The sequence below is a fragment of the Siniperca chuatsi genome, linkage group LG18 (genome assembly GCF_020085105.1).
Source record: "Siniperca chuatsi isolate FFG_IHB_CAS linkage group LG18, ASM2008510v1, whole genome shotgun sequence".
NCBI lineage: Eukaryota > Metazoa > Chordata > Actinopteri > Centrarchiformes > Sinipercidae > Siniperca > Siniperca chuatsi.
The window spans coordinates 20,972,367-20,984,648 of record NC_058059.1 but is presented as its reverse complement, the minus strand read 5'-3'; the positions used below and the strand labels follow the sequence as shown (position 1 = coordinate 20,984,648).

At 40.2% G+C, this 12,282-nt stretch overlaps 1 protein-coding gene across 2 annotated transcripts in view; it reads left to right on the top strand.

Moving 5' to 3' along the window:
* The window catches only part of whrna (whirlin a), a 143,490-nt gene extending 132,810 nt beyond the window's left edge, over positions 1-10,680 (top strand). For both annotated transcript variants that reach the window (XM_044174410.1, XM_044174409.1), the window contains one exon: positions 3,858-10,680. In XM_044174410.1, the coding sequence (XP_044030345.1) occupies positions 3,858-4,040 (183 nt within the window). In that variant the 3' untranslated portion in view covers positions 4,041-10,680. The remainder of the gene's footprint in view (positions 1-3,857) is intronic.
* The last annotated feature ends 1,602 nt before the right edge of the window (positions 10,681-12,282 follow it).

Sequence of the window (12,282 nt, the reverse complement as noted above, 5' to 3'; positions counted from 1 at the left end):
AAGCCACAAGTTACATGACACCACTGCTACATCCCTGAACAATAACACTGTGTAGCTTCACAGTTATTTAGAGACATTAATAACATGGCAGCCTCGAGGTCACTTGTTACAGAAATGGAGGAAAGACTTTCTGCACGTTTAGTTTTCAAAAGTGCGCTGTGATAACTTTGCTCTGTCACCCGGGGAAAGCTAACTCAATGTTATTAGGCCCTTGAGCAAGGCATTACCTCAGCACTTCCCCCAGTCAGGACCAAGCATCAGAATGATACATTTACTAAAGAAATAAAATTTAAAAAGCAAGAAAAATGTCATTAATTTTGTTTCTGGCTTTCCAATGGGCATCGGTTCTATCCGGGGGGGACATGATGGCGTCACATCAAAGCCAGTGCCCTGTACAATACTGTTTCTCAGTATTGGAAGTAAGCACAGTGGAGTCGTGATACAGCAAACCTCTGGCTTCTGTATTTCCTATCTCTGTGGGAACAAGGGCTCTCGCCTCAAGTCACCTCAATCTTAACCTGCTGTCGATGAAGTACAGATGAGTAAGCTGCCAGTTATCACTGCCATCTTCCCATCACAACGACCAACTGCTCCACTTGCTCAGGGTAATTGTTGTAGGCTCAGTAAATAAGAGAGGTGATGATGCAGTCCTGGTGTGGAAGGCACTGCTGGTGTTTCTAGCCATCAGAGATGCACATAATGAGGCCAGCTGTCAGAGTCAGGAGGAGGAGAGCACAGAACTGACACAAAGGAAAACATGATTCTGTGTCTTATTTGGTGAAAAGACCACAAGAAAGTTGAACCTGTGATTTCTTTTCAATAGGTATGTTGTTAGATTTGGGGTTTAAATGAAGTTTAAAGCAGCATTAGTGTATTTTTATGGCTACTTGGTGGTAGAAGAACACAACAAGCATTTTATTTCCTTATAAAGTTGCTATTGCTAACAAAAAGACATCCAGCAGTCACAGAGCAACATTATCATTAATTTGGAGTTGGGTTTGTGTCCACCTGATGAATGTCAGTCCAATCTCCTTATAGCTCTGGTTTGGTCTTCACTGACCAAATATCGGGTCTTTTAGCTGTTAAATGTTTTACTTTCTTCCCAGGCTAGTTGCTAACTTTGTCTGTCTGCTGTTTGGTGCTGGGCAAGTAGTGGGCAACAGGTTTATCAGCTGCAGTATGTTTAAGGAAAGCCGCCCACATTCTTTTTAACTGCGGTGGCTTCTTTTGTTGCTGTTGTCTTTTGTAAGTAGGCAGAAGAAAAAGTGATTGGCTCAGGGGTAGCGCAGCCACTCTCAGTTGGCTCACCCAAACTGTTTCATATTTTGAGAGCCAGATCCTTGCGCAGGCTGCAATGATATAATTCCACAGGTTATCGATGTAGTGGTGCAAACAAAAAGAACACACTACTTCTTGAATTGGCACTTAGTGCTGTTAATGGACGTAAATCATCCACAGCAGAGACGTCTAAATTGAATGTACAGTGAAAGTAATTTAGACAAAAACTGGTCTGAGCAGTCTTGACTGTGATTAAAAATGTGGTGGCTGCTGGTGATTTCCACTTCACATTGGAGAGAGGGAAAGAACAGCAGTCATGATTTCATCACTTATATCTGTCCTCTGTGCATGTGACCTTAGAGAAGAGGCAGATAAGATGAACGAATGTGACTCTTTATTCAGGTTTGCTTCAGAGAAACAAGTGTGGCACAAGCACACTGAGGAGATACTTTGTAGAGTGAGTTCTCCAGAGCAGAGAGAGGCCTCAGATGCTTACTTCACACAGAAGCTAACCGCCTCTGTTCAGCAGACTGTGGGCAAGGATACTGAAATTGATGGCATTCCAAAGTTTTACTTGTGGGACTTGTTGGGCAGGGATCTGCTGGCTCTTTCAGAGTCTTCTGATTTCACTGCCAAGGTGCTGAGACTTACTCAAGAAGTGAGACCTGAGTCCTTGTGTGTTTTGTGAATTTGTGTCCTGTGTCCTGCGCATTTCTCAGGGTGACAATAACAGACATAATTTTTCTAATCACCTATGAAATGGATGTAACTGGGGGAGGGGAGTGTTGCCGGTCAGGAGAAAGCATTTCATTTTGTTGATCATACACTTCTTTCTAAAGGCATGAGGCTGCATACAGCAGGGGGGGGGGGATGTTACGTGAATGTGGTTTTCTTTGACAGGGTGTTTTCTGTATGCTAATGAAGTAGGCTACCTGTCACATTTATGGTAGGATGCTTAAATTTGAGTTTAGGCACTGAGTGGACATTGTTTACGTATTAGAACAAAAGTAAGGATCGCATACTCTCGTAAAAACTCTTTGTAAGGCTTCTGAGCTACAGAAGCAAGTAGACTTCTTTTTGGCAGGATAGCCTTGGACCTGGACTGCAGTTAGATTTTTGATGCAAAGATAATTTTTACCTTTGAGATTTTTGATGATTACAGTAGATCACAGACAGAAGTTACTTTTTTTCTCAGAGATAAATACAAACCAAACTTTGAAAAACCGTGCAGGTTGTTTTACAACACATACCACTTGTTTGACATGTGATATTGTCTTCATTTTTTCCAGGTGTTGTACAAGACAAGGAAGGACGTTTTTTTGTTGTTGTTGTTCTACATGCATTAGATGGGAAAAGGTTGCTGGGGCTTAATTTTTATATTGAGCATGACATTTTGTATACTTGGCTTTGAACTGATAGTCGTTACCGTAGAACTATTGGGTTTCAGTAAGGAACATTTTTGTATTCTAAACCTATACTTTTTTTCTGTGAGCCTTGCTTGTACAAGTGTTCGAAGTCAGATTTAGCTAATTGCCCATTTCAACTTGATGAATGCCACCTGTTCATGTTCATGAATAGATGCACAGTTGTGAGATGTGATTGTTTGTATAAACAACGCCCCCAACTTGCTATATGAGGTTGCCTGTTCTGCTCCATTTGTGGGCAAGTTTCATTCACAAAAATATCACCCGAGAGTATAAAAAAGAACTTCACACTGCAGAACTTCAAGTCCAGCTGTCAAAAATCAACAGATGAAAACATAACAAAGAAAGTGAAAAGGAGTAAAACCAGAGGTGTGTTGAACTTGTGTCCTGCTTTGAGTTCTTGGCAATAAAAGTGAGTGAAAAGAGGGAAACGTAGCAACATAATCAGCTCATGATCAGCTGTTTTTTTTTTTTTTTTTTTTTTTTTTTTTTTTTTTTTGGCACACGCTCTTTGTCCCACCAGAGAAAATAAATAAACACATGAGGCACAGAAAAGTGCAGCACGACTTGCTGTCAGTCACCTGAATGTTTACTCCTCCCTGTGGTCTGTGTAATGCTGTTAATGTAGGAGGACATCGCCAAAACTGTCAGTCGATGAGTTACCTGTCAGTCCATATGACTTAATGTTTACAGCTCTGGGTTTGTTTGTAATAAGTCAGATTGAACATGAACCAGACTAGAGCTTTTTTTTTTCCCTTGGTCCTTACCAAATGAGTCAAACTACAGGTGTGAGAGCACCCATAGACTCCAAATGTATCCAAATTTATTCAGATTAAGGCATTACAATACTTTTCACACTTGGGAGAAAGGCTGACTATGTGTACATGACTTGTACAGCCCTGTGCAGGGCAGAACCACCTGTGAATTTAGTTTGTACCTAAGTGAAGTTTCTAAATTTGGGAAAATTGGTGAATCCAACAAGTTCTCTTATATCACTTGTCCATGCCGCTAATTAACTAATCTGTTCGTGGTTCTGCCCATTTATTGTGTTTTTTTAACAGTTAACAAACAATTAAGTTATCTTAGAATTCACATTGTCTATATATTTCTCTCTCTCTCTCTCTCTCTCTATCTCTCTCTCTCTCTCTCTCTCAGAGGGGTGGTTCAGCTCATAACTGCGGCCAGCTGAAGGTGGGTCAGGTGATCCTGGAGGTAAACGGGGTTTCCCTGAGGGGCCGCGAGCACAGGGATGCCGCACGCCTCATCGCTGAGGCCTTCAAGACCAAAGAGAGGGACTACGTGGACTTCCTGGTGACCGAGTTCAATGTGGCGCTATAGCTGAGTGGAGAAGGAGAGATGACGAGGGCAGCACCAAGAGAAGAAGAGTCCGAAGACAACATGAGGGGAAGAAATTCAAGCGTCTATTGATTTAAATGGCACAACTCTTTTAGATGGACAAAAATTAACCACCAACTGATCTGAGCCCTTCTTTCCCTTCAGTCTGAACACATGATACTCATATTTACAAGGTATTACTTCTGCTGTGGACTTCGTTCAGGATTCTCCTCAACGTGTTACCTCCCCACTGTGAGACCGTATGCACTAAAAATGGAAAGTAGTGAAACCTATACCTTCTGTTTGTTCTCTCAGTGTTAAAACTTGTGGATTTACAACCATTTGAAACCCACTGGAACGTCTCGTAGCACTCCCACGTCCCATGGTCAATTTATTTTATAGATTTTTTGCTTCTATCTGAGAAACAACTGCACATCTAAGACTAATTCACGCTCGACTTTACAAGCTTGGATTTGTATATGTAAAAATGAACAAATGTAGATACAGATGCATATATACTGTACACATAAAGATACTATATAAATTATAAAACCCGTAACCTCTGTTGCATCATCAACATATAGTAATATATTTCAAAGATAATGATAATTCAGGCTATCCTGGCGATACAGGATTCTGCAAATTTACAGTGATGCAGTGAGGCCTGTCTGCGTATTACCACCCTTTCACAAAAGAGGCTAACAAAGATACGCATCACATGCTCATATGTGCTTGACTGATCAGACATAAAAAAAGACTGTACAGGTGAATGACGGAAAACTTTGGGTTCCACACAAATGCGCATCATTTCCTGTTTCCTTTCCACTTCTCCATGTGTATCTGTATTGTTTGAGACTATGTCCAGACTTAGCCAGCTAAATTTGAAAATGCTGTTTACGTGTGTCCACAATACAAACAATAAGAAGCAGCTAAATCACTTCTTTTTTCTATTTCCATCGGCAAACAACACATTTCTACATCATTGCCAAAACCTGGTAAGGAATAGAACAGAGTCTGGTTACTCTGCTGAGTCTCAGCTGGTTAAAACTCAGTTCTGTCCCCTCCTGCTCTCAGTTATCACCTACACTGTTTTAATACAGCCGATTTCACAATTTAGTTGTTCTCATTGACATATTTTTCTGTTTCTGTGTTCAGACACCTGAACAAGTATAAAGTAATGATTTTATTGCAGGTTGTAAATGCTACCTGTTAACCAGGTAGCATTTACATTAACATTTCCTGTGCTGCTGCTCTCAGACATCAATAAAATCCCTGATAGGTGCTCCTTGAACTGCTACCTGAGCAGCGACTTTGTCAGAAATACAACAGAAGAGCAATTGGTGGATGTGTTTACAGTGCAGCCAAACAAACTCACATGGTTTTAATAAAGAAGTCAGTCAATAATTGGCCTTTTCCCATCATGCCATGAACCACCGCAATCTAATTTCATGCTGCACACATAGCGAGTAGTTTTCCACACAGCAGCATTACACTGACTGAGGCTACTCCTTGTTCCATTGTTCCCTGCCATATTTAAAACTGATATGCTGTCAAAAAAATGTCGAAAGTTGGCCGTTCTCATGTTTTCGCTAACCTTGCTGACAAAAACATTGCGTTCCTTTTGACTGCTTCACAATATAAGTCACCCCATGTTTTGCCAGCTGAATACTTTTAATGTTAAGCAGCAATAGGAAATGTTCAGTTTGCATTACCAGGCACTTAATACACCTCTGATACGACTGTAGGGGAGTGAACAGTGAGGCTGATATCAATTAGATAAAATTAAAAACAGTAACGCTGGATTAGCCTACATGCTGCCTCGTTTTCTGTGACTCCCTCATGCGCGTAGAGATTGAATCCAGTGCGGAAATGGGGGACCCTGCCCCTAATGATCAAAACTATATATAGAGAGATGTAATTACAAAATTAAATACAGTTAATGGCTATTGCTGAAAAATGCCAGCCATAAATAGTATCAAAAATGGAGTTCAATTTCATGAAAATCTTAAAGATTATAACTTTAATGACAACACCTTCACTGTAGTTTCCTACTACAGACTAAAACACGAGGCTGTCGTGTTTTAGATTTATTCACTCTAGAGGAATTTTGAAAAACTTAGTTTACATGTATCAAAAACGCTGGATCAAAGATAGGTTTTCAAATTTGGCCAGCTCAGTGCAGAGGTACTCTCAGTGGGGATAAAATTCCTCAGTTTTTCATCAGACCACTTAGCTTTTCTCCTGCTGCTCCCTTCGCTGAATAACAATTGATGATTTTATTGTGTAATTTCATAGTTTTAATTATTTTCACCCTGGGGGGCTTGCTGAAACCACGCTCAGTGCAGCAATTACGCCCAAGAGGGGAGTAATGAGTCATTTAGAGGACGACACTGCCAAAGATTTTAGAAACACTCTTCCAATGTGTGTGTGTGAACACGCACACATATTATCCATTTATAGAAAAGCAATTAGGAGATAAGCAATCAGGTAAGAGAATGAGCGAGAGCGAGAGAGAGAGAGAGGAAAAGAGAGAATGAGAGAGTAACTAAAGTAACAAATGAGATGTGATTGTTGTTGTGGAGATGATTTGCTTCCTCTCAGGAAGAGTGCATGCGTGGAGAGGATGTACAGCAAATATCCTCCACGCGTCACTCCAGAGACTCACATTAGGCTGCAGGTAGAAATATGAAGTAATTGGAGTAATTAATCTAAGTGTTCTGTGCGTGGATGTGTGTTAGGCATGTGTTTAATGTGAGTGGTGTTTGTCTGTCTGCAGTTAATGGATGAAAAGAGAAAAAATATGCTCAAAACAAGGAGACATCAAATAAAGACAAATGTAAATGTCATCAAAGGAGTTGCTGTATGAGACACATAAGGAAGTGAAGCGGTAGTCTGGTAGTCTGGGCTTTTTGAAGAATGCCAACAGAGCAGCTCTGTGAGAAATTGCTACCAAACACTCCTGAATCATTCGGGTGAAAACTGAGGGAAGAGAACAACACATTCATGCTTTGTTTTTACAACATATCCCTGCTGTCTATCTTCAAAATGTCAATGTTTAATGAATAAAAAACAAACGTTAGGAGTGCACGGGTAGGGTTTTTCAAAGTTCATACCCGTATAAAGTAATGCCCAATTATGATCCCAAGATATATTTTTTGATAGAATCTATCGAAGGCGAAAACCCGATGAAACTTTGCAGGCGTTTTGTCTGTCGAAAGACCATGTTTTGTTCTATTGCTAGTATTACAAGTGAGAAGTAAGAAAACTACATCGCCGTCGCAAAAAATTGCACGTATCCGGGGCTTTATGAATCTGCTTCATAAACATACAAAGACAAGGGGGGAAAGGAGAGAGACTGGAGGAAAATAACATAAGGAACCGGAGTTCCTGGTGAGTTCAGAGATCGCTTAGAGGCTGAACTGAACGCAAACACACAGGCACACTCCCACACACACAAAAAAGTAGTGTTTTGCTGCCCTCTCTGATTGAAAGTTTCAAGCCTGTTTAACCTTTGACCACACCCAACAGTGATGTCACAGGGCCCTGAAGAAAACATGTACATCAGACACGGAATTCCTCCATTCATCTAAAAATATGTCAAATTAGGCAAATTTGAGTTACTGGGTTATGTCCTATTCAACACTTTGAGCAGAATTAGAATTTAGTTGTAAGTCAGAAAACTAAAAGGCCTTTCTGTGTTAACATTTCCAACTGACATTCTCCTATTTTCATGTAAAGTTCATTTCAAATGTGTTGTGGGCACAGGAACAGGAAACATATACATGTTGTAACTATATAGAAGGACCATTTGAACTTTCAACACAGGAAGTAAAAAAAAATGACGATGGCTGCCTTCAAAGCCAAACAGAGTTTCATGAATGTTTAAATTCCCCTCTGCCTCACAGAGTGGAGATTAAAGGCTGTCAGCATAAAAGTAGTGACATGAGACAATTGACGAAGCGAATCAAGATGAGATAAATCCACTGTGTGACTGGTGTTTTGTAGATTTTTAAAGGGCAACCTGCACCTGTAAATCAGAATACAATTTCAATAGTGAAGGCTTTAACAGTAATTCTAGTCCTGTCGCAGGATTTATATAACATTTTGATGTCCATTAATAAGTCAACAGGCTTGATGAAAAGCTACCGTATTAAACTCTAGCATCAGTTTGTATGTGAGGGAAACGTGGGAAAGCTCTCGTATACAAATAGTGTCCAAGAGGCTTTTGAGTGCATCCATTCATTTGATTTGGAGAAATGTTCAATGTATGCATATGCAGGACGTGATGCAAACTATCTGGGAAATAATGTACTCACTGCAACCACTAACAAACTCAAAATTCAGGATGCATCGGTGTGTGTTTTTCTCCAGTGTGTATGTGTGTGAGACAGAATGAGCTAGATAAGAAGACAGAGAGCGATAGAGAGACATTCAGACAGATGAGAGCTGGAGTGCGTCCTCTCAGTGGCATTACTCTCCGTTAAACAATCTAATCTGGAAGGAATCGCAGCCACACAGATGGAGGCTTTTGTTTTCTGCATTTAAACGTCACCCATGGCACCTCCCTTCAGAGAGAGGAGCGGAGACGAGGAGGAGGAGGAGAAAAAAAAGAGTATGTCCATTGCCAACCTTTTGATGGAAAATAATAAAAATGTTAAATCTGTCGAGTGAAAAGCACATACTGAATCTTTAAATTAGATTTTATTTAGATTCACTTTCTAAGATCTTTCAAATAAACTGAAGGATAAAATGTTCCTCTATGGGTTGAGGGAATTCTCCCGCTTCTGAGGCTAGTGAAATCCTTTTAAATGCCTTTGGATTAACTCCAAAATACATTGCCACAAACAGGGCAAGGTATCATTTGAAAATGTTCAATACCAAACTTAGTTTCTGTACTGATACCAAAAGAATACTTACTACCTTTCCAGGAATATAAAGAGGTTTTCCTATGAAAGCCTTTTTTCATTTAATGGATAAGGCAAGTATATTGTCATGTCATGAAAATACTCAAACCAACAATGTGTTAGTCTGTCTCTGAATACTTTGTGACTTCTCTACCCTGTCTGTGGCTCTCAGTCTCCAGCCCATTGCTTCCTACTGAAGACGTAAATCTTCAAAAAAAGAATCTCAAATATATAGTATAGCACATAGTTTCATTTTAAAAAAAGGCTGCGTGCTCTAGTGAGTATTTACAGCAGCAGGATGGTGTATGTGGGATTGACTCAAGATAAACTACGGTGTGTGAGTTCTTTATAATGAAGGAACATGTCACCCGGTGCAACAGTGTGGCACATTTACGTGTTTTCAGTAGTTTTTAGACAGCAATGGAGCTCTGTGGCACAGAGGAATAAGATATATCAGGCTTTGGATACACAGACAGTACTTGTTAGCAGGATCAATTCATTGTTGTTTTTTGTCTTTCCATGGGATTTGTTGACAATAAAAAATATATAATAATCTTATCCTTTAACAAAAGAAGCCAAACATCCCAAATGTTAAATGTTGTCCAGCCATAAGCAGCCACACAACAACTTTGCCTAAATAAAGTCTTAAATTGGGAGACTTATCATTTATTTTCCAAACTGTGTCATCAAAGAATAAATAAAGAAGAGTACATTTCCGACCAGTTTTCTCAATGCTAGGGGCACATTTTGGACAGTACCAAAAAAGTATTAAAGAATAATACCAAGCCCTTATAAATCTTCAAACAAAGCTGATTTCCAGTAAGACAAGTTGAGATACATGGTTTTCACATAACTGCCACGAAATATGGACTGAGGGCAGGTTACAGTTGCAAGCTTATTTTATCATTTTACTGAAGTCACTGGTTCGATCTCTGCAACAGCTACATGTGTCCATTAATGCCAAAGTTGACAAAGACACTGTTCCCCTCCCTGCTGCTGGCTGTACCCTGCTCAGGTGACATGTAGATCAATGCAAACATGTTTCAGAAAAAGTCAAATGTGAAAATTGATAAATAAAGGTCTACAGGAAGGAAGCAACAGCCATCGTTATGTTAACCATACATTTATTTATTTAGACATTTATAAACCATGTTATAACTGCAGAATCATCCCTCCTCATCACAAAAACTTTTCGTGAGTTAACTCCATCTTGTAGACACATGTCAATAGTGGCTCGGCCTTCTCTTTGACCTGATATTAAAGGGCCATCCAGGAGGGAAGGATGATGGAGGGAAGCGATGGAAGCTGCTGACAGTCTCATTTATCAGACGCCAAGACAGAGAGGTGCTGGCCTTGGCTCAGACATGAGACACGACAGCTCAGACATTGACTTGTTGCTCGCTCTGTAGCAAGGTGTGGCCACTGCCACCGAACCACTGCTTCCCCACAAAGTTCAGCCTCATAAACCAACCAACACCACTTGTTGACTCTATTGATAATGTTCATTTGTTCCACTGAGTGTGCCTCCTGCTTTATTAGCTGCACAAGTTGATTTTCTTGGTGTTCATTTTTCCACCCTTCAGCTTCCTCCTTTTGCTTTAGTTTCCCTGTTAGTCGGTGAGTCCATCTGTCTTTTTGCCTGCTTCCTGCACATTTTAACGAGGAGTGTTGTACAACAACATGCTATTTATACAGAAAGTGTGTTTAATTTTTCAATAAAGATAACTACACAAAAACTAGCAAGCTGTCTGCTTTTATTTTGAAGTAGAAAACGTGACATCGTTGAGGGGTCGTCACTGCTCACTTAAATGGTCAAAAGTATGTGGACACATTATTTTGGTCTGGGGATATTTTTATGGTTTTGGGCCTCATAGTTCCAATTAAGGGTTAGCTTAATACTACACCACACAATGATATTTTAGGCAATAGTGTGCTTCCAACTTTGTGGCAACAGTTTGGGGAAAGTTCTTTCCTGTTTCAACAAGACGAGGCCCCCGTGCCCAAAGCCAGCTCTATAAAGAGAAAAATGGTTTTCCCAGTTTGAAGTGGAAGAACTTGACTGGCCTGCACACATCCCTGAACCCCTTCCAACACTTTTGGGATGAACTGAGATGCAGACTGTTAGCCAGGTCTTATCACCCATTATCACTGGCTGGCGTCTCTAATACAGTCTTGTAGCTGAATGGGAGCAAATCTCTGTAGTCAGGTTCCAGAGTTCTTGTGGAAAGTCCTACAGAGTGGAGGCAGCAGAATAACATCCATGGTTTTGGAATGACATGTTCAGCACTGTAAAGTATCAACGTACTTTTGGCCATATACTGTATGTATATGTACGTATACTGTAGAAACTACAGAAACAGTTTCCTGGAGTGTATGGCACAGACAACCCTGCACTTTGCACACACAAGCATCCTGCATACCCTGGTGCATTATTCTATTCCTTTTCATTTGTAGGCGTGTTCTTTCAGGCTCTTTATAGATTCATTTCAGCTCAAAATTCCCTGTTATTACTGGTTTAAAATGTTCTTCCATTGCCAAAACAAAGATACAAAAGCAGCAACAAAACGCAATTACCTCAGATGCTATCAAGTACAGCAAAAGCACAGCTTTCATATTGTAAGTGAAAAATACTGTTCTGAATTGCACCTGAGTCCATTTTCTAAACCGCTTATCTTGTTCAGGGTCACAGGGGAGCTGCAGGAGCCTATTCTAGCATGCACTGGGCGAGAGGCAGGGTACATCCTGGACAGGTCACCGATCCCATCCTGTCTTCAAATCAGACTCATGAGTGGTTTAAGTCTTGAGTTCTCTGTTTGTAGGCAACTAACAACAAGCATGGACATCGCCTTGTTCCCCTTTTAAAAATGAAGGTGAATGATTTTGTGTTATTTTTACAGTGTTTGTGTTGTGTTTGCTCCGTGTTTTGAGCATTTGTAAAGCCCTTTGAGGCAAATTGTTACTTAGGATTTTAGGCTATACAAATAACACCGACTCAATTTAATTCATTCATCGAGCAAAAATGCTAAACATCTTCTGGTTCCAGCTTCTTATATGTGAGGATTTCTGTTTTTCTCTGTTTTATATCATTGTAAATTTTATATATTTCATTTTTCAACTTTGGTCGGATAAAACAAGCAATGTGAAGATGTCCACTTGGTCTTTTTCGTGGTGCAGCAGGGTCTGCAGCTCTGTCTTTGTATTACACTGAAAGCACTGAACATACAGGCCTCTGGCAACCAGATCTGCCTACGACAGGCTGATTCAGCCCACAGGCAGTGATCTCTGAGACATGCAGACCAGGTTTTGGATCACTGCCAGTGACCATATAATACTCTGCAATT